This window comes from Lathamus discolor, chromosome 5 (genome assembly GCF_037157495.1).
Source record: "Lathamus discolor isolate bLatDis1 chromosome 5, bLatDis1.hap1, whole genome shotgun sequence".
NCBI classification, from domain to species: Eukaryota; Metazoa; Chordata; class Aves; order Psittaciformes; family Psittacidae; genus Lathamus; species Lathamus discolor.
This window is the reverse complement of record NC_088888.1, coordinates 81,840,428-81,863,802: the sequence shown is the minus strand read 5'-3', so window position 1 is coordinate 81,863,802 and position 23,375 is coordinate 81,840,428. Positions and strand designations below refer to the sequence as shown.

Below are 23,375 nucleotides of genomic sequence, written 5' to 3'. Positions count from 1 at the left end.
GACAAAGGGTAATGGCTTTAAACTAGAAAAGGGTAGATTTAAATGAGATATGAGGAAGAAATTCTTCATTATGGGGATGGTGAGACACTGGCACAGGTTGCCCAGAGAAGCTGTGGATGCCCCATCCTTGGCGGTGTTCAAGGCCAGTTTGGACAGAGCTTTGAGCAACTTCATCTGGTGGAAGATGCCCCTGCCCATGGCAGGAGGATTGGAAATGGATGATCTTTAAGGTCTTTTCCAACCCAAACCATTCTGTGATTCTGTGATTCTATGAGCTCTTTGCCTACCTTCAAATACTAAAGCAGTGAGTTCCACATTTCAATTTTGTGACGTATCAATGACATAAAAATAATATGTTGAGCATCCTACTTCTAACACTTAAAATTTTATTTGGATGCAAATCACATTATTTATATCCTGAGCAGAGTTGTTTGTCTTTACAGTTCTCACAATAACTGGAAGTAAATTTTAAAAAGCACCACAGATGAGACTGATTCATGTGTATCCAACATTCAGACAAAATTGCAGATGATCGGCTGCATCCTGTTGGCTGTTATATTTCATGCAAAAAACAGTGCTGTGATACAAGCCAAAGTGTCATCATTTCAACTTCATCAGAATGTGCTTATATTTTTAAGCACCAGCAATTTTCTTACAAATATAATAAACTCTGCAATTTCTTTAATTGAAAATTTAATATTAGGTGGTTTGTGATTTAGAATATGAAAGTGCAAAATGAAGTTTTGAATTGTATGTGGTGATAGTTTATTGAGATCAATTCAGTAATTAGAATGAGTGTTTTCACCAGAAAAGTCTTTTTTTTAAATTAGCAATGTCAACCAATGCTTTTGTGCCACATACAGACAGAAAGCTGCCTTACAATTGGACAACTAAATGTAGAATAAAATAGTTAAAAATATTCCTTAAAATTATTTTTAAAAGCTAAATATAGCAAAGTTATTTATGGGAGACAGAGAGAAAGAGAGAGGGAAAAGAAAACAACCCACAAAATATCCGCCTCATCTGGCTGAAGCTGATTCAACAGTAGTTCTAAAATAATTACTAGCAAGCACTTATCATAAGGCCATCACAGCATTTCCACCTTCAAAGGCTGAAAACAATTTATCTTTAGAAACTATGTGCCTAGCATGGATTGAGAAGGTAATATTAGTGAAGGAAAAAAACAGGAAATAGCAGCACACGTAAAGCTGACTAGAGCTAAAATTGATGACAAGAGGCAGTCAGAAACACATGAGTAATTTATTAAGCAATGATAGATTTGGATAAGTAGCACTTCAAAATCAGTCCTTCTTCAGATATGGGGGTGAAGATAAATTAGCAGTTTTGTAAACTGAGCAGTTCTGTTTGCCCTTTGACTAACACATAAAATAAGCCTTCAGGAAATGCATTTGCTCTATTTCTACCTGTCTTTCACTGCTGTACTTATCCCCAAAGCTATATTAAATCTCCTGGGGTAAAGACACTGATAGAATTAGACCTCTGTTAAGGCATCATCCTGAGTGATTACATTATTAGCAATCGTGTTTATCAGGTGTCCTGGAGTGCTCAGCCAAGTACCAACACTGAGGGAGAGCAATAGGGGTTCCTCACTCAAGAAGACTGCACTCTGACTCAGGCACAGAGCATATGCAAAAAAAAAACACTGAGTTAAAAGCAATAAAGATGTAGTTTCATTTAAGTTCAGTCTCTCTTTGGTAAAATATATGCTCATTCACATGGTGATCTCATACCTGTCATCAGGGAATACAAATGACCTTAAGAAGCATCAATATCTTTCCTGTGCATGTGCAAGTATTATGAGTAGAGCAGAAGATTAAACAGCCCAAATAAATATGTGAGTCTCAGAATAACTTCATTGTTCTGAAAAATGCAACGATACATGAATAAAGTACATTTTGAACATGTGTTTGTACATGGCCTTGTACACTGCCTGCTTCTTGTTGCAGTTTGTATATCCACAGCTCAGAAACTGATGAGACCTTCTTCAAACTGATTGTGTAGAATCTCTGGTTCTCTACTTCCCCCTGAAACAGCAAACTTTGAGACACTCTTTTATTGCTGTAGGCATCTTTAATGAGAAGCTTTTCAAATCTTTTGGCATGCATTATCTAAGAATATTGCTAAAGCCCACCTGAAGAAAGCTATCATGTTGCTAGGCACTAGTTCTCCCTGTAGTTTATCTTGCTGAAATCTCTGTGCACTCTTCCCTGTGTCTCTACACAATTTTTTTCCTTCCTCGTTTAGAAATCCCTTTTTTTCTCCAGCAGGAGGTTTATTAGACTCCCTAGGAGTCAAGCAAAGGTGAACCCAGTACATATGAGGCCTTGCAGAGAGCTTTGGGGTCCTAACAAGAGTCCTTATAGCAATTCCCATAGGAAGACTATATTAGGGCATATAGGAAGAAAAACCTTGTGCTCTCTGATATCCATGAGGAAACAATGCTATCCAAATAGTAGTGATGTCACAGTTCCTCCTCCAGATTGTGTTGACAGGAGTGGATTCACCATCCCTTACATCCCAAATATGGACTAACTCAGCTTTTCTGTGGCTTCATGAGAAGAAACAGAGGGAAGTGGCATACAGGCAAGAAAGCCAGGCCCAATTAGAAGACTTCTGTTCTCTTTAATGAGAATTCTGGCTTGAAGTAATGTAATCAAGGAGCTTTTAGTAGTTATAACTCCTTCCTCTGCAAAACTATTTCGTTCTTTGTCTCTTTAAAACACACAGGTTATTATAGTGCTCCTCTTTAATAATCACAACTTCACAATTTTTTATAATCACTCTAAAAGAATCATTGTGAAAGATTCAACACTGCTTTGTCATAAATACTGTTTTTCCATTATCACAAACCTTTTATCCTACTGGTTTAACACAGCAGATAAAGACAGAATTTCCTCCTTGCTGGAAGAGAATGCAAAGGTGTGTAAGTGGTTTCACCTTTTATAAAAATATTTAGTCTTGACATTTTGCTTTCTTGTGCAGATGACAAATGGAAGTTAATGTCAAAATATTGATCAAGTGGAGAAGTTTACTTTCTTACCCATTATTCTCGTTCTGTTCTTAGTCAATCTTCCATATACATGTGTGGTCACAATTGGTTGTGGATACTGTTAGCTTTTTTGTTTTAATGTCCATAAATTATCTGATTACCCATCATACCAGTAGCCACAGTTTGCAAACACCAGAACTGATGGTCAGGCAGAGGTGCAAAATATCCCAGGAAACTACCTCCTTTGATTTCCTCAGTGTGCATATGCATCCATTGCTATCCAGTCTTCCATGTGAAAATGGCTGAGATATCATTAACATCTTTAAAGCCCATAATTACTTCATGTTTTCCTTCTCATCTTTAGGAGGACTCTAAAGTTCATAATCTACTTTTTTAGCTATGTTTTGCAGAACCCTCTATTAAAAATTTTACTTTTAACCAAAATTTCACTTGTAGATGACACAGCTTCATTGCCATTACGTCAGTCTCTACCTGAATTGAAGAAAGAGATGGATGGCCCCTAAAACAACCCATGGCTTTACATTAAAGCATTAAAGGCTTTACAGATTAATACCATGATCATAAGAGGAATTAATGTGATTCATTATGCTGTGGTAAAATAAGTTTGCACTGACTGTGTTGTACATGAACTAGGGCACTTTCAGCTGTCCAAATCAGAGATTCTGCTCTTCAGACCTTTTCTTTCACTTTCAGGTACACAGGTTGACCTGATCTGATAGAGGTCTAAAGTAACCTCGTCTGTCTTCTATCTGATGAAAATATTGCTTTGCAATCCATAAGCCTTCTACCTCCATTTGCTTTTCTAGTGTGACAATGTGTCCTCTGATTCTAAGGCTACAGGGACAGAGTACATATTTCTGGGAAAAAAATAAAAATAAAATCAAGTTTTCAATTAAATGAAACATTAAAAACTAGTAAACCACATGCATACACATATGTATCCCATTAACAACTTTCAGATGCATTTACACTATTTTTTTTTAAAGTGCCTGTCTGTGTGTGTATGGCTATTCACTACATGAACATTGCTTAATTCAAAAGCCTCTGTTCTCCTGTCCTCATAGGCATGTGTGGGCAGAGACACAGAAACACAGACATGCAGACACAGACACACACGCATTCCACTTCAATTCAGTGTTACATTCCTGTACTGGCTGTGGCTGAGATGGAGTTCATTTTCATCACAGGAGCCTGTGCAGTGCTGTGGTTTGGATTTCTGACTAAACCACTGATGTTTTAGCTATTGCTGAGCAGTGCTTACACAGCATCAAGACCTCCTCTGTTTCTCAGCTGCCTTGCCAGTGAGCTGACTATGGATGGGCAAGGAGTCAGGAGGAGACACAGAGAGGACATCTGAACCCAACTGACCAAAGGGACATCCCATACTATATGACAAAGTACTTAGCAATACAGCTGTGGTAGTCTTTCAAAGTTGTTGCTTGGAGGCTGGCTGGGCAACAGTCTGCTGGTGGGAGGTGGTAAGTGATTGCCTTCACATCAGTTGATGCAGGGCTTTTTTCCGTCACTTATTAAACTGTCTTTATGTCAACCCACAAGTTTTTCTCATTTTTGCTTTCCCAGTTATCTACCCCATCTTGCTGGGGTAAGTGAGCAAGTGATTGGGTGCATGCTTAACTACTTGCTGAGGTCAGTCCACAACATTTGCTCAAACCCACAGCATGCTTCATTGGATAAGAGAATAAAGCCAAAGTGTTCTACATGCCACCGGAGGTGGGCATGACCCCAAGCATTGGCATGAAATCATCATCCATACTCTGGAAGCATTAGCATGCCTTCTGGCACAATTTTGTCCCACTCTAACTAGTATTATTGCAGTCAATGCCCTGAGTTTGGGATAGATGGAACTGGCAAGGGACCACTGACAGCAGGCTGTTTGGATGTGGCCACCTTATTTTGGAGTACAAAGAAATTTACTAATACAGACATTTTCTGCATCATTCCAGCTGGCCACAGTATGAATGAATGCTTTCTAACGCACTTTGTTAGTAAGAACAAATAGATGTAGCCAAAATGTACATTTAAAAAATGTACTTTATCAGTTATTATTCAAAACTGAACTGTTACGTGGTATGAGAAGATTTTGGATGACCATAATAATGTGGATACTATCTCTCTTTCCTGGATTATTTATATTTTGGACTTAAATTAGTTCTCTCAGAAGGGATCATTTCTCACTGTATCCATACTGCTAATCCTAAAAGACACTGTCCTTTTAGAAAACTGGGCATGCTTGAAACTAAGGGTGCTCTTAGGGGCAAAATCATCCTTTTCCTGTTGTCATTATTCTTGTATAAAGACTTTTAAGACCTGTGTATACAACTGCAATTAAAAAAAATAAACATAGAAATAAGGTCAGGTGATATGGCAATGCGATTGTATTGCAAAGCTATTGCTTCAATGGTTACAGTCAATTGTGTAAAGGGATGGAACTCATACAGTTCTGCAGAGAAGAAATATTTGCTGACGCCGATATCCCAGAGAAGTTGGACTGTTTTCACATGTCAGGATTATAATTGTTGCAGTCAGTCTAAGTGAAAGGCAACCGCAGGCTTTGTTGTTGAGCTTCTTATTCCAGTCATCATTTTGATTGCTGTGGAAACTCCCTAAAATTATAGCAATTTTATTGTTAGCAAATGAGATCAAAATTCAAAATAGAGCAAACAGATTATTTGATTTAAGGGTACAGATACTCAAGTGACAATCACATTTTCCTAAAAGAAAAAAATTCTTTGATGGCAAGTTTTTACCCATGTAGCACTGCAGGGCAACACAAGGCATTATTTTTTATCTATTCAGTGAGGGCTTTTTATGATATTTTTTTCCATCAGGACATTAGTTTATGCTGGCTGCACTTGGATCCTTCTATAGGAATATGAGGCCTCACATATCAAGCTCTACTGACTTGAACATATCAGTATCCATTCTATTACCCTTTTATGTTATGCCATCTCTTCAAGGAAGCTGCTTCAGTTCCTTGCCCTTGTCAGTGCCTGGACACCTCCTTCTCTTATTCTCAGAACTCCATAGGGAGTCCCTCTCAACTATGCTCTGAACTACTCTTTTCTTTAGCTGCAGTCATTGCTGACTCATGTGTAACCCTTGTGCTTAGCTCAGCCACCCCTCCATTATCAATCCTGGCTTATTGCCCCTAGCTGCTCATGCAGCGCCCACAGTGAACTTTTAAATAAATTAAAGTTAGGAACACTCAGGACCTTTGGAACACTCTAGTACGGGTTGCTCATCACAGTAATTGACTGTTGGCTCTTGCATCCTCCATTCTTCTCCAAACAGGTATAGCCATTAGTATGCTAATGCAATCAAATATTTCGACTTGCATAAGGCAATGGGAGACCTAAAACTCTGGATATCTTTATGTAATTATTTCAAATGTACATACAGCACACTGTTGTATGTTACAGCCAGACAGCTTTTGCTTCATTGTAAATGCAGTTGTTTCATTGCTTTATCTCTTCAAAGCTGACAAAAACATTCTTCATTTAAAACAGCAGACTGCATATTCAATATTTTAAAATTAAACTAATATGGAATTTTCAGAGTCTAAAAACTGTTCCCTAAAAAACAACTGTCCTGAAAACCAAAGTGTAACAACATAAGTGAAGCTTGTTTATTATTTATCTATAATCTCCACCTCAATTTGCATTGTTCCCAAGTAAATAGGATTGTTTCTGACAGCCCAGTAGAAGCACTGACAGCCAACATGCATTCTCTTTTTTTTCTGTCACAGACAGTTACAGAGATTTTTCAGGCTAAATTTCACTTTCATCAATGCCAATGTTCACACTGCGCCTCCAGTTCTGCTTCTATAATACTGTTACACTCAATAATGTACAAGAACATTCTTAAGAACATAAGTTCTTCAATGGTTTTCAAAGTCCAGGTTAATTTTGCTTGCCCATCAATTCAAAAAACAAATCTATATTTCATCCACAAATCTGTATTTTGTCCGTTTTTAAATAAGAAAGCTTTCACACTTTTGCAAAACGCACAAAACTATTTTTATAGAGTAATTTTTCAGGATAGCATCACCTTCAACTTAATTTTTTAATTGACATTCCTCAGTAGCTCAGTAATAAAGAAGTTGTTTTAAGAAAGCATGCCAGTGATTTCTCCTTTATCACCTGAACTGAGCATGACCACTTTACACCCAAAAGGACTGATTTTTCAGGAAAACAAAATGAAAATGAAAATCCCACCCACCCCCCCCCCAAAAAAAAAAAAAGGCCAAAAACCCCTAAAAACCCCAACAAAACAACAACAAATACAAGGAAGATAAGAGAACAAGGGAAGGCTGGTAGCTGGCACAGTGAAACATCACTATTACAACACAGTGAGAACAATTTGAGATCAATTAGTTAGGAAGTTGAAAAAATTGTATTTAAATTGATTTTATGCTTCAGAGTTGCAAAGCACTTCTTATTTTCATTTATGTCTGCCTGAAAACCTGCTGTTCTGAGCTTCATAAACTTCACAACACATTCATGTGAGGACATAGGTTATTATGTCCTGACAGATTTGACATTTATCTTGTTTAAAGGGTTTAACATCAAAGCCAACAGAATAAACTGATAATATGAAGTAGGCCATATTCACTTATCAGAAAAATATTCAATACTTTGTAAACATTTAAAACACTTAGCATGAGAAGCAAAGTCACAAGCCTCGGCTCATGTACCTTTCATCCCTTATTCTGTATCTATAACACTTAATATAAAGCCCGCTTAAATTAATGGAAGTCTTTCTACTGGCTTTTGAATTAATCCTGTAAATGATTAGAGGATTCTATTCCTCCATTTCCTGCCTGCCCAGGAAAATATACATGTTCACAGCTTCCCTTGCCACGTTTTGCAGTCAAAGAAATTAAATCGCTTCTGAGTAACCTGTTCTATGGTATTGCTGTGCTGAACTCATTTGCTTGAATATAACCTAGCAATAACAATCCAAACCAGGGGAAGACTAAAGAGTGTGAGCATAACTGTATAAAACCTGTCTTCCTTTTTTTCAGGCTTTTCAATTTAGAGTAGGCATGCCACCAAGAAAGCAATTCTGAGTTAGTATATTACAAACCTGCACATTGCACTGACAATCTCCAGAGAATCCTGTAAGCAACACAGAATGAATTTTACTGTCTCATATGTTAGCAATAGCTGAGCATATTATGAATTATCCAGCTGGACTACTTGCCTCTATCCCGACCAGTAACCAAAAAGAGCCACATATATTTCTATAGCCCTGAGGCAAATTATCCATTACAACCAACACAGGACAGTTGTATGCAGGCTGGCTATAAGGCAGTGTTCCTGGCCCAGGCTGCCTTTCAATCCATGCATGGCCTGGGACAGGAGAGCATTTTTTGGCCCATGCCAGTACTGTGTCAAGGAATTCACTATCAATTTAACAGCATGTATCATATGCCAGTGCATAAAGGATGCCTTTACTGTTACAAGCATAGACAGATTCTGCCATGCAAATGCGAGGAAGGTGTGTATATACAGCAAGCAACTTTCATTAATTCTTTTCCATCCCCAAAAATAAGCAGCCTATCCCTTCACATCTACTTGATAGAATGATTTTGTACTGTGTGCATTATAGCATCTAGAGAAGAACACTGGCTAGCAGAGGAATTAGTTTGGATTAAAACTACCAGGTTTCTATTGACATAACTGAGGGGTGCTGAAGTATGACTATACGGTATCAAATTTAAATGCAGAGGTTATTGATATGAGTGATAAAGGTGACAACTGTCAAAGAAGAACTTTGAAGAAAAGTAACTGCAGAGAGCAGAAGCTATAAAGAAGGCTTCATATACTCTTAGTGGATCAGATATGAGCAGCAACTCTGTTGCTGGACTCTGAATCAGGGGGAAAAGTGAGAGATATTCTGACTGATCTTCATAAGTAAGTGTCAATAAAAATTGTGAATGCTTTACCCACAGAGAGGCAATTTTTAGAAATACCTTTGAGGTAAACGATGGAAAAAGAGGAGCAGGAATTGAATTTGTCAGTAAAGCATCTAGAGAATCTTTAAGTAAAAATAAGAAGAGAGATATTCAAAATGTGTCTGGCAAATGCAGGGAAAACTTACAGTTTAAAGTATATTTTTTCTTTATTCCCACTTAGAATCATAGAATCATAGAATAGTTAGGGCTGGAAAGGACCTCAAGATCATCTAGTTCCAACCCCCCTGTCATGGACAGGGACACCTCACACTAAACCATCCCACACAAGGCTACATCCAACCTGGCCTTGAACACCACCAGGGATGGAGCACTCACAACCCCTCTGGGCAGCCGATTCCAGTGTCTCACCACCCTAACAGGAAAGAATTTCCTCCTTATATCCAATTTAAACTTCCCCTGTTTAAGTTTTAACCCGTTACCCCTTCTCCTGTCACTACAGTCCCTGACAAAGAGTCCCTCCCCAGCATCCCTATAGGCCCCCTTCAGATACTGGAAGGCTGCTATTAGGTCCCCACGCAGCCTTCTCTTCTCCAGGCTGAACAGCCCCAACTTTCTCAGCCTGTCTTCATACGAGAGGTGCTCCAGTCCCCTGATCATCCTCGCAGCCCTCCTCTGGACTTGTTCCAACAGTTCCATGTCCTTTTTATGCTGAGGACACCAGAACTGCACACAATACTCCAGGTGAGGTCTCACAAGAGCAGAGCAGTGGGGCAGGATCACCTCCTTCGACCTGTTGGTCACACTCCTTTTGATGCAGCCCAGGATACGGTTGGCTTTCTGGGCTGCGAGCACACACTGCCAGCTCATGTTCATGTTCTCATCGACCAGCACCCCCAAGTCCTTCTCTGCAGGGCCGCTCTGAATCTCTTCTTTGCCCAGTCTGTAGCTGTGCCTGGGATTGCTCCGACCCAGGTGTAGGACCTTGCACTTGTCGTGGTTAAACTTCATAAGGTTGGCACCAGCCCACCTTACAAGCACGTCAAGGTCCCTCTGAATGGCATCCCTTCCCTCCAGTGTATCAACCGGACCACACAGCTTGGTAATATCAGCAAACTTGCTGAGGGCGCACTCAATCCCACTGCCCATGTCAGCGACGAAGATGTTGAACAAGACCGGTCCCAACACCAATCCCTGAGGGACACCACTCGTTACCGGTCTACAGCCGGACATCGAGCCATTGACCACAACTCTTTGCATGCAGCCATCCAGCCAGTTCTTTATCCACCGAGTGGTCCATCCATCAAATTGATATCTCTTCAGTTTAGAGAGAAGGATGTCGTGTGGGACAGTGTCAAACGCTTTGCACAAGTCCAGGTAGATCACATCAACTGCTTTACCCTTGTCCACCGGTTCTGTAGCCCCATCATAGAAGGCCACCAAATTGGTCAGGCAGGATTTCCCCCTAGTGAAGCCATGCTGGCTGTCACCGAGCACCTTGTTGTTTTTCATGTGCCTTAGCATGCCATCCAGGAGAATGTGCTCCAAGATTTTACCAGGCACAGAGGTGAGACTGACTGGTCTGTAATTCCCCGGGTCTTCCATTTTCCCCTTCTTGAAAATGGGGGTTCTATTTCCCTTTTTCCAGTTGTCGGGAACTTCACCTGACTGCCATGATTTTTCAAATATGATGGCCAGGGGCTTAGCAACTTCATTCGCCAGCTCCTTCAGGACCCGCGGATGGATTTCATCAGGTCCCATGGACTTGTGTGCGTTCAGATTTTTAAGATGGTCTCGAACCAGATCCTCTCCTGCAGTGGGCCAAAGGTCTTCATTCTCACAGTCCCTGCGTCAACCTTCTAAGAACTGGGTGGTGAAGTCAGAGCCTTTGCCAGTGAAGACCGAGGCAAAGAAGTCATTCAGAACCTCAGCCTTCTCCAAATCCTGAGTAGCCAGTTCTCCCGAAAGCTTCCTCAGGGGGCCTATGTTGTCCCTAGTCTGTTTTTTGTTTGCTACGTACCTGTAGAATCCCTTCCTGTTATCCTTAACATCCCTGGCTAGGTTTAATTCTAACTGGGCCTTAGCCTTCCTAACCTGGTCCTTAGCTTCCCGGACAACATCCCTGTACTCTACCCAGGCCACCTGTCCTAGCTTCTATTTTTTATAAGCCTCTTTTTTCCTTTGAATTTTCCTCAGCAGCTGCTTATCCATCCAAGGAGGTCTCCTGGCCCTCCTGCTGCACTTCCTTCTAGTTGGGATGCAACACTCCTGAGCTTGTAGCAGGTGATCCTTGAATATCAACCAAGAGTCTTGGGCCCCCCTGCTCTCCAGGGCTATATCCCATGGAACCTTACTAAGCAGGCTCCTGAAGAGGCCAAAAATCTGCTCTTTTGAAGTCCAGGGCAGTGAGCTTGCTACACGCTCTTCTCACTGTCCTGGGGATCTCAAATTCGACCATCTTGCAGCACTGCACTAGGATCATTGATGTTATACTGTCAGATAAGAGGACAGACCCCAGAAGGGAAGACAATATATGAAAGACAAATCAACTTTAAATTGAAACAGCTGAGCTAATTATACTGCACCCTGAAACCGTGCACAAGTTGTGGCCACAAAGTTTAACAACTGTTGTGATAATTCACGTGTGATAAAAAAAAACCCAAACCAACAAAAACTCAAAACTTGATACTGAAAATGTCTTCCTGTGTCGTTGCGGTGCTGTTGATGATATAGAGACTTTGTGAGACTGTAGTTGTAAACTCCACCAAAGGAACTGCATAAACAACAGAGTCATTTACAGCCAGCTTATAAGCTGTTTATCAGAACCTAGAAAGGCATCTTGCTTGTTGTGGGCAAACAATAAAATTGAGTGTTCTTAGCTATTGTTCAATACCTTTGGGGGTAGATCACATAACTACTTGAAACCCACTGCTGTTGCACTAAAAAATTGGCTTGCTCTAAAAATCCAAGTAAAGGGTACCATTCACACTGTACTGCTTACAGAATCCTGCAGTATAGTAATTAACTGTGCATATCTCTTCACATAAATGCCCATGAAGTCAAATATTAATTATTTGGGGCTATCATGTCAGATACCAGAACACAATGTAATGAAGCTAAACCACTTAAGCCTTCAATTTTTAAGAACACCAGAAAAGATTTTTAGATGATCCAGAAGTTTGCCTATAAGTTAAAGCAAACAGTTTCATAGCTGTTAATTTAAAACGTGAATAAAATTATTTTAGAACACTTCCTTCCACTATAGTGCTATTTTCAATATGGGCATCAGACTTCCTGATTTTTTTGTTTGAACAAGTGCTGTAACAGTACTTGAGCCTGGCAAAAGAAAAGAACATGGGATTTTTTAAATAAAATATACCTTCAGAGCTTTATAGTGCCAGTGATATTAATGATCCTGGAAGAGAAACATGAAAGTTGTGATTTCTGAGGTGTTTAAGGTCCTAACAGTTTCAAATATGTTTGCGACTGAAGAGACAGCTTTTCTTGCCATATTTTTTTGTCATTGAAAATCTGTCCCCCTTCAAGAAAAGCACTCCTGAAGTGCAAGCCCTTACTTCTTTGTCCCAGAACTTCTGAAAGTCTATCTACTATTTCATGACAGTTTACTCTAGAAATTAGTATTTAATCTACAATTCAATATTATCTGACCAGGATACTGTATCCCTGTATTCTGACAGGTTCTGCAATTCCTGAGACAAAGGTACTGCATTGTGCACATCAGTTTAAAAATAAATAATACTAATAAATAAAATAAAGAATCATAAGCAGTATTTTACTTTATGAATTTATATTTTTAATTTAAAGAAGGAAAAGAAACTCTTTTAAAGCTGGGAACTTCAGAGTCACAAAAAGCCAGTAAAATGTACCAGTTTTGGAATATAATTATATATTTGCTCTTAGCTACATCCTTTGCATTCTCTCTGTTTTGTTCATTCTTTGTTTCATTTATTCTTTTCTGTGGTCTTCAAGTGCTCTTTGTATATTCAGTGCATGGTCAGAACTTCATAAGCGTAAAATCAGCGCCCATTTAATTTATTTCCTTAGGTTTATCTTCTCATAGCTAATTCAAGGGCAAGATTTTTTTAGTATCCAAGAAATTTTATTATTTATATAATTTTCTAGTAGTTTTCATTTCTACTTCATGATATAATCCATCTGAGTGGATTTTAGCGCTATTCATTTTACCGTCACCAATACAGATTTCATTTTTCATCTTCATTTTCCGGTAGCTTTAATTCTTATATGATTTATCAGAATCCAGAAACAGGCAGCTAGTTTGTTGAGGAAAAAAGAACCTGTTTCAAGGCAAGAAGAAAAATCATGTGTCCTTACTTAACAGTCTTTGTCTTCGTGTAGAAGGTCTGCTCACACCAGTATTAAAAAGAAATCAGTTTTACTTGAAAAAACACAACCAACAACCAGATGTTCCAAAAACTAATAATTTTTTATTTTGAGATTTCATTTATGACTACCTTTTGTAGGTTATGCAAATGGACAAATGCTCTCTATATCGTTTATCATAATTACATTAAAAACATTAATCACTAGATTAAGTAGCTTTGAATTACCACTGTTCTTTACATTTCTCAGCTACGCTTCAGTACTCTTATTTGGAGTTTCATTCTTACAAGACTGAAAGAAGAAAATAATTTGATACCTGATGTGTGCTCTTGCTTTCAGTAGTATATTGTTTATTAAAAAGGGATGAATGGTCTTACTTAGATATTCAAGGTAGTGAAACACTTGTACTCAATTAAAGCTACACTTGTACTCAATTAAAGCTCATGAAATTGTGCGTACTGCAGAGAGAAAAGCTCCCTTTCCCTACTTGTAATTAGAATTAAATATGGGGAGCTGAGAATAACAGCAATGGGAGGAAGAGGAGGTTAGAGTAACAGAGTTGAGTTAATTTCAGAAGCTTGAAGAAAGAGTGAATAAATTAGGTTGTTAAAATTCATTTGTTGCAAGTTGACAGATGCTTGGCACAGGTAATTAATTCATTGCTTTTTAATTATTTAGAATTAGAAAAAAATAAGAAATACCTTCTCATTAAGCAATGGGGAAGATGTGTACCACTGTTGGTGCAGACAGGTTGACACACTGCATCTTTCTCTGAGTAATAGGACCCAAAGTTTTAGTGATGCTGCTGCATGTGCATCAAGGTAAGGGGATGTGGTGGTCTCTTGACAACAGAGAAGTGGAAATGGAGGAGACTGGAGTAGTCCATGGCCTGGTGAGAAAGAAAAAAATGCTAATAAAGTTCTTGCGAAAATTATGGCTCCCTGGCTAGAGATACTCAATGCCCCATTTAATAACAGCTTTTGGTGAAAATAAATCTTTGTTCCTATTTAGAAATAGACTTGCCAGATACAGCATTTTCCCAGACAAAAAAAAAAAAAGCATTGTTCATTCATCGAAGAGAAGAATACAGAACTGCATAAAAGCAGATTTCCAGGGGAGATACTGGTCAGCTGTGCTGAGTCCATGGCTATACCTGGGATAGGAGACTTTCATTTGCCATGATTGCTTCTCTGGCTGGGGAAGGAGTGAGGCTGACTTCACCTCAAGCACTGCCTTCATATGATTCCATCATCATGATCCCACAGTGGCTGCTAGCTGATACTTTGAGGCTGATTTAAATCTTTCCGATGGTATATGATGAAAGTATACCGTTGTATCAGTAATACAGGCTTACCATTGGTGTTCATTGAAAAGCCCTGTCTGCCATTTAGAATAGTTATAATCAGCAGTCATATATTTCAGCTAGAGCACAGATCACTTCTAATAAAACTTGCTTCTGTCTTCTCATTTTATGATCAAAATGGTCATTAATATTTTTATCACAGTTCTTTCTTCCACAACAGTTATGTCCACATTTGTCTCAGATTATCATCATCTATCTTTCTTTCAATACAGGGAATAAATTATGAACTAAATCCTACAGTCTATACTCAGTCAGCCAAAAGTTAGCAATGTTTTCACCAAAAAATCAGAATTTGTTTGTATTTGCAGCATTTATAAGGAAAATGGTATATTCACCTTTTTTTTCAATTTTTTTTTCCAGGATAATACTGTGTTTTACCTATGCATTTGCTCCCTAAAGATTCTGTATTATTTCTCAAAAGTTATTTTATTGTAAAATTCTTGTTTCTACAGGACATGCTTGCTTTTGCAGAAACATTGATAGGAAAGCAAATTAAACTTGCATAGTGGGAATTCATAACATATGAGCCACCTAGCAAATGAAAGGACATTTCTATATTTTCTATTATATTTATTGTGTAGTTCACTGCATAGCTTTCCTTTTAAATAAGTATTTTTCATATCCAGGAAATACTGTTACCAGTCACATACAGGAGAGATTTTATGAATCCACATACTTTAGGGACATATTCCTCCCAGATTTCTGGATATACCAGACTTGATTCAACAATGTATATATGCAAGCATCTATATATAATTATGATATATATAAAATAAATTAGGATATATATAAAATTATATATATATATATATATATATATATAAAAAATTTTCTTCCTAAATAATTTGCTGAACTGGGATTTGAGTAAAAAAAATACTATCCTTTTATTACATGTGTGGAAGATACCTATTAGATGTGTATTCTGTGTAAACAAATAATCATAAAAATAATTTCTACTTTTCACATCTGCAATCTTACATTGTTTATATTGGCTGTATGGGTTTGTTTTGTTTTATTTTATTTATTTTTTTTTTAACCTTGATGTAATTTTGACTCTTAGAATTGTGATAGGGATAAATTGTGATTAGGTTATTCTCAAAATTACTGTGTGGTTTTGGTTCTGGAGTACAATGAATATTGCATTTTATAGCCTGAGAGCCTGCAACTGGTATTTTAAGCAACACAGTAGAGGGTAGATCATCATTTATGCCAAGATGCTCATTTATATAAGCTACAATGTCAAGTTTAATTAAGGGCTACAGTGACAAAAGAAAACCAAATACATGTGCTTCAAAATACTTTTCAGATGACAAAGGACTGACACCCATAAAAATGATATCCAGGGTAATTGTTAAGGGTTCTGATACTTAAACCTAACTAAAAACATCTCAGGCAGCATATTCCAATAGGCTAACATTCTATAAGACTTAAATTTAAAAATAAAATAAACTTCTACTATGGTCTAAAATCTAGATATACAGTCAGGATCTTTGGGCATGAAGGGAAACAAAATATAACTAGCAATTAAGAGCATTTGTATTCCCACATTTTCTTTATTTAGGTCTGTGAGATTTTATAATTAATAACTTTGTAACTTGCTTACCACAATAGCTTTATGATGATCCCTGGTCAAAGTAAATGTGCAGAGAAAAATCTGGTGTCATATTTTACTTTGTGTTCTTTGTCCCTGCTCAGCACACAGTCAAAACCTCTTCTGTTTAAACCCCATCAGCATCTTTTTTTCTTTCTCTTTCTCTTTGTGACCACCACATCATGAAGGGGGAGTTGATGCTAAGGATAAAGGTCAAGATGATAGACTATGACAACTCTTTGAATTGAAATGAGAAATGAACTTCCCTAAGTATTCAGTGAGAGTTTCTCTTTGCTCCCTGCAGGGCATCTGCACCACAACCACCGCATTTTTACACTTCTTCTTCTTAGCTTCATTCTGTTGGGTTTTGACAGAAGCGTGGCAGTCGTATATGGCTGTTACTGGGAAAATTAGGACACGGCTCATAAGGAAACGTTTCTTGTGCCTTGGATGGGGTAAGTCCATAAAATTAATTCCCTCAGAATCATTGGGATGAAACCTTTAATGAAGCAAAAATGTCAAGAATATCATAATTTTTTTTAGTGAACCTGAAAGATAGTAGACAGCATATTGCTGAAAACAAAACTAGGTTAGGACCCTTTCCACCTTACCTCAAGCTCAAGTTATGGTGGTGTGTATTTTAGCTTTATATATATATATGTATTTATATATATATATATATGTATGTTTTAACAAAAAATTAGTTTTTTAGCAAAGTGGTGTAATATCAAAAAATCAAAATAAAACAAGAAAAAACATTCACTGAATATTCATGACGCCTCTTCCTCGTTCACTTTAAGACCTGTCAAATGTACCAGTACTTTAGCTACATCAAAGTGGTATACCAAGGGTAGCAAACAGTGTCTTTCTCCCTGCCAGTGCTTCAGGAAAACAAACCCTGCAATAGTACTGTGCTTCATTAAATGATTCATTCCATGGAAAATTGGCCATTTTGCATTATCGTGCCCTGTCATTTTTTGTCCAGGCATATTTTGCTTAGCATTTAATGGTTATTACTGTTTTGTTTGGTTTTTTTTCAGGTTTACCAGCATTAGTGGTTGCAATATCAATAGGCTTTACCAAGACAAAAGGATATGGAACAGCCCACTAGTAAGTCAATCTGAAATGATAAAATGTTCTTAATTAACAAGATTGTCATACCCATCAGGAATTGCATAGAATAGTCTAAAGGCCCTACAGGTACTGAGTGGTCCACAGAAGAACAAAGAGAAAGACATATGCTCATCAAAGCACCAAGGATCCTGGATTTCTTGCAAGGTTTTGCAGTAGCAAGCCTTTCAGAAACAGATAGGATTCGGTCCACTTAGACACCTGACATTTAAATACATTTACCAAAGAAAATGTTAAATATTGTGGCTAGCTTTTGCCAGCACCTAAATGTGACTAAAACTGAATTGGCAAGAGTCCCTTTGGCACCCAGGTTTCTGCCCACCAAGCATGTACCTCAGCTTCAGTGCCCCTGAACTGCTTGGAGCCAAAGCCCTGCAGAAATCTCAAAACAGCTCTGCCATCCATCCCCTCTCTCCCAGAGTGCCTGATCCAGCCTGTTTCCTGGACTGAGCTGTACTTAAGGGGCAGTGAGGAAGAGATCGGTGTATTTCATTTACACTTTATTTATACACTTACTGTTTAGTTACCTGAGTGGTTCCAGTGCACATTTAGGACTCTGGAAAATTTACTCCTCAATGAGGCTCCCTTTGGTTGTCTTCTGCTGAAGGAGCTTGGGCTGAGCCTCCTTCCTGCCAGCAGAGCACTTCAAGCACTCAGTTATGTATGCAAAAGTGTGTTTCCTTCAGTCGTCCTGTTTGGAGCTCTCCTCACGTTGCTTAACAAATTAAGTATGCATCTGTACAGAAAGAGGAAATATGACTCTGTAGCCTGGTAATGAGAGCATTCATCAGAGATGTGGATGAGTGAGGTCAAGCCCTTGCTTCAATGAATATTTAATTATTCTCCTTAGTATCATCACTCAGTGAGATCAGGATGCCCCCTCTCTACCCTGTGTCCCCCAGTCTTGGCACATGGTGAGGGAGGCTTCAAGCCCTCACTCCAGCTCTGGATGGGTAAGGATTCAAAATTGAATCTTCTCCTGAATACTCTAACCACTGAGCTCTTTAGTTTTAAATTGTGACAGCATGCATCTTGCATATTTTAATGAGGAATGGATTACCTAATTGATGTGTTTAACTTGCGTATATAGCTGGCAATCATTAGTGGAACAATGGTCTTAGCTGTCTTTTGGGAATTATATTGAGGATCTGCTCCTCTTGACATTTTTTCTAGCTAATATGTGCTCATGTTGCTGGCTTTTTAATCATTTAGTCCCAGAACCAGGACTGGAGAACCATTTAGGCTGTGAGAATTACAAATCACAAGATTACAATATCCAGACCCCACTGGGAATGTAGCTCCGTCCTTCGAAGGATCAATCGCATTGCATTTACTCTACTAAAATTATTCATGCATGACTACTTGCTTTACTTGGTTTTGCTTCCTAGTTCCTTTCTGGGTTGAATACATTTTTAAAAGAGGATAGACTGAAATATTCAGACAAGCAACAAATCTTTCATTAAGGGTAACCTGTAAAGTAAAAAAGAGCAGGTCTCTGTACATATAACAGCTCATCTCCCGGGATTCAAATTTAGCTGACACAGTACTAAAGTACAAGGGACAAACAGAACCATAATGCAGCTTTCTCATCTTGTTTGCAATACATTTTCTTGGCATTTGACATTTGAATTGCATAAGGAAAACAGGGAATGCAGGAAAAAGAGATTCTTCCTCCATCAGCAGCTGATGTACTGTCCCACTCCAAAAGCCAGGAAAGAATTGTGCCCCATAATAACCATTGGGCAGTATAAAAGCAGAGCTCCTGTCCTGCTCATTCTCCTTTAACTAAAGCACTTGCTTGAGGTTTTTAACTGCTTATGCTATATTTGGCCTGTTTGGCTGCAACCAGTTACACATATGCTGTCATCTGAAATGGGTCCTGTTGCAAATTATTCCTGGTCTGTAAGATACTATTTTTGAAAATGATGCTTTCAAATGGAGGAAATTAGGAGTGAAAATGAAGGAATTTATTCCAATCCCATAGACCTACACATGAAGAGCTTGAAAAAAAGGGAGAAGGCCCAAGGATCTTCAAAGCAGATCTGAGTTTCATACAGTATATGTATGACTGATGAGGGTGGGATAAATTGTTCACACTCAAACCAGTTCTGTGATCAACAGTCTCTGATCTGTCTTTATCTTTCTGTCTTTTTATCTTTATCTAGCCCTAATCATTAAACAATTATATAACCGAACATTTAAAAATACATATGAAAAACATTTCACACACTTACTTGTACGGATACATATACAGAAGCTGAAGGGGCTTTCATAAAAATGGTAAAAAAATGACAGTGACAAGTTTTTATATATTTCAGGATATCTGAAAAAGATTCGTGCATCTGAGAGTTTAATTGGTTTTTTTTCCAAGTATCTCTGTGAGTCAAATATTGTTGCTACCTCTCTTCAGACAAGCAGGTATGAAAGCACCACTACTATAAGTTATAGTTAATAAACCTGTGTGACAGACTCACATTTACAAAAAGTGCTATATATAAATAAGCAATGAAGATAACTTACAGGAATTCATTATACCAGCAAAATATAAAATTCTGACATAGTCATGTTCTCATAAGAGAAGGAAGCGATCTACTGGAGAGCATCAAACAACTTGCAGAATCTCAGGATACAGGAGCAAGTCTGCAGATACTTCATCACTCAACAGCATTTTATGACCACGTAACTTGGTCCCATAAAACCACCAGCGGATGCTTTTAATACTCATCAATTTATATGGCTTTTTGCTATGTGGGGATGAGGGAGAAAGAAGACTGAACAGGAAAATAAAATAAAAACAACAATAAAGGATAGGAAAAATTGCTATCAGAGAAAAGAAAAAGAAGAAAAGAAGAAAAAATAGTAAAACTTTGACAATTTACTTACTGTATAAGAAGGCACCTGAGAATCTGTCTTCAGAAGGTCTTCAACAGAAAAAGATTGGGAAAAAGCACATTTCAGAGTCTTCAACTAGCAGATATTGAATACATTGCAATAATAACATTACACATTGTTGAAAATCCAGATTGTTGAAAACTCAGATTGTGTAAATAAAAGAGGAAAATTACATTTTTTCACAGCTTTGCCTCTACATGAAAGCCACTGTTTTTAACAGCCATTTTATTGAGGCCATGGGAAAAGAAATGAACAATTCTCCCCTGGTCTTAAAGATTTTTTGTGGTAGAAACTGCTTTTATTTTTTAAAAAAGCAACAACAACAACAACAACAAAACCACCAAAAAAAAAACAAAACAAAAAAAAAACCCAACAAGCAGCTAACTTATTGACCCTTTATTCAGCCCAGGTAACTGAAATTATGTTACAAATGCAGTATATCAACAATTCAGTAAACATTAAAATTTTTATTACATGAATTAGTTACACAGAGTGGTTACCTTCATTAGGTTTAAAAGTTTATACTGGTAGGGAAATGCCCTGTGAATATATTTTCCCCCTCTCAGAAGCTCACAATAAATAACCTGGCTTTTGGAAAAATAGCAAGAAAAATTGCAGGAAATTTTGAAAGCATTTTTCTTTGACATTACAAACTACATTGAGCATTACTGCTGTAGCTGGTTTTTGAGGTAGGATGTAGGACAGCCTGACATGTATTACCTTTTTAACAGTGAAGAAGATATGAATTATTTGCATCAATTCATCATTCCAGAATTGAGCACAGATGCAGTTGGGTCCCTGTGGCAGATTTCACATGGCTTCAGTGCAATGGGAAACACTTATTCTTTGAGTCAGAATTCCAGCCCTAACAGGCCATTAATATGATGTGCTTGCATTTAACTTCTTTGGTTTTCAAAATATAAAAAACAGTACTGGAAAATAAAGAAGATTTGTATAATTCTGATGTGAATGTTTCTGGATGTGAGATCCAAGTAAATTATTTGAATGCATATACTTGAGTTTTCTTATATGTAGGTGTGACCATGCATTCAAATAAACATGAAGTTCTTTGAATGTGTAATCACTGGGAAAATAACACAGCTGCATTTACTTCAGTGTCTGAAGCTCCTGATCTTTTGCAGATATGGAAAGCTTTACATCGTGCTGTATCAAATATTTAGCATTTGATTCTGTAAGAGCTCTCTGTTTGGAAATCTGATGGTTTTCAGTGAAAGCCCTGATGCAATATGACAAACTGCAAGATTAGTAGATCACAAAAAAATACAGTTTTCAGATGGTTTAAAATATACATTGACATTGTTTGCAAAATATTCCAGAGAATACAGAACAGTTAGATCATATGTTTTCTCTTTAATGGGAATATTGTCTGTAAGATATGGTTCTAATTGCAATGACTAAAGGATACATGGGAAGATCTGTAGAAGCCTGTTTTTTTTCTGAAGTTCTGTGTTACAGGTACTTGAGCTTTCATTGCTTTAAGTATAGTACTCTCAGACATTTTAAGCTGAAAATATTTTGAGATACCTACCTGACGAATGCTATTCAGTTAACTCATCATACATGGTTAGAGGAAATTCAACAGAGATTTGCAAACTTATTTTCTATTGTGCTCTTAATACATTTTAGGCATTTCAGTATATGTATAGTTCATATTAAAACTTTTGAAACATTAGCAGTTGGAAATGGAAATAATTTTCAACTCTCTACATCATCTCAACAAAGTAATTTTTTTGTGTGTGTGTGCATATGAATCCCAAAATGTAGGACTGAACATACACCAGAAGAATCGCATGCTGTAGTAGTTACTAATGCTTTATTTGCAACGCGTTATACTTATTTGTAATTTGTGTTAGTTCTTCTCTAATGTTCTTTCCAGCTGCTGGCTGTCTCTCGAAGGAGGGCTACTTTATGCTTTTGTTGGACCTGCAGCTGCTGTTGTCTTGGTAAGCATTAATATAATTTCCAGTATTTTCATATGAAATGTGTAATGTGCTATTTAAATTAAGAAAAGTTTAGCTATACAGTAGCTTTACCTTTTGCTGTAAATACTAAGATCAGCACTTTTAAACATACCTTCAGTATTTTAAATGCATGATTCTTTTAACTGTATCACTTCTTTATGCCAGTTATCTCTCCATCTTTACGCATTAAGCTGTGAAAGAATAATGTACTGATTAGTGGCACAGAAAACAAGCATCAGTGAGTTATTATCAGTAGCATCTATGCAATCGTCACTGCCTTGTGAAGTTCAGTGACAGTCTTGATAGAGTGCTCCTTGACAGTGTACCACTGTGCCAGCAAAAGCAACAGGAGTGGAACCAGCCAGCAAGTTCTCCATGGCTACTGCTTTTGAAGCGAAAGAAAACATCATCATAGCTGGGAAACGTTCTTCATTTGTGTATTAATCTTCCACATCTCTAGAAATGCATTTAGGTGTAGGATTCACTTAGCCTAATTGTAGACATCTGCAATGTAGATTTCTTCATGTAAGCTAGTTATACCAGCCATATTTCATTGTCAGTAGAGAAAAATATGCACTTTTAGTGCTCAAATCATCAGAAGTATTTTGGGTGCCTACTTCAGGGTAAGATGAATTGCACTCTACATGTGCCATCAGCTACCAGTCATCTGCTCTGCAGTCTTCATATGGATTTTTTACAATAATTTGTTTGGCATTTTTCCCTTACATAATCTGAATCTAATTCTTTTCACTCCACCACTTTTATACTAGGATAGCTCTATCAGCACCACTTAGTTCTGATTTTCCCTTGCAAAAGGGAATAGGTCTTAGTAGTCATCAAAGATATAGGCATTTAGCTACATAAATTTTCCTGAAATGGATGTTTACTACTCCGATAGAGTTTGTCTCATCATTGCCTGGAGTCAAGCCAGGATCCTTTTGTACAACTCACAGTCCCTGTCATGACAGAGGAGCCAAGGATGTTTACAAAAAAGCCAGTCATCATTTTCACATGGAACTGTATGTTCTCTGTGTAATTGGCAAGCTTTGTTCAGAGATGTTTGAAGTTCACAGTTGCATTTTGCCCTA

At 37.7% G+C, this 23,375-nt stretch overlaps 1 protein-coding gene and 1 long non-coding RNA gene across 2 annotated transcripts in view; one reads left to right on the top strand and one right to left on the bottom strand.

Annotated features, from left to right (window-relative positions):
• Window positions 1–23,375, top strand: part of ADGRB3 (adhesion G protein-coupled receptor B3) — a 478,713-nt gene that overhangs the window by 419,577 nt on the left and 35,761 nt on the right. The window contains exons 20-22 of the mRNA XM_065681454.1: window positions 16,587–16,737; window positions 17,323–17,392; window positions 22,203–22,269. Coding sequence (XP_065537526.1) covers window positions 16,587–16,737; window positions 17,323–17,392; window positions 22,203–22,269 — 288 coding nt within the window. The remainder of the gene's footprint in view (window positions 1–16,586; window positions 16,738–17,322; window positions 17,393–22,202; window positions 22,270–23,375) is intronic.
• On the bottom strand, window positions 14,067–20,339 carry LOC136015470 (uncharacterized). Its single transcript, XR_010613223.1, has 4 exons — window positions 20,297–20,339; window positions 17,941–18,149; window positions 16,295–16,482; window positions 14,067–14,217 (listed from the first exon to the last, which is right to left on the bottom strand). It is a non-coding gene; the product is annotated as an uncharacterized LOC136015470 (long non-coding RNA).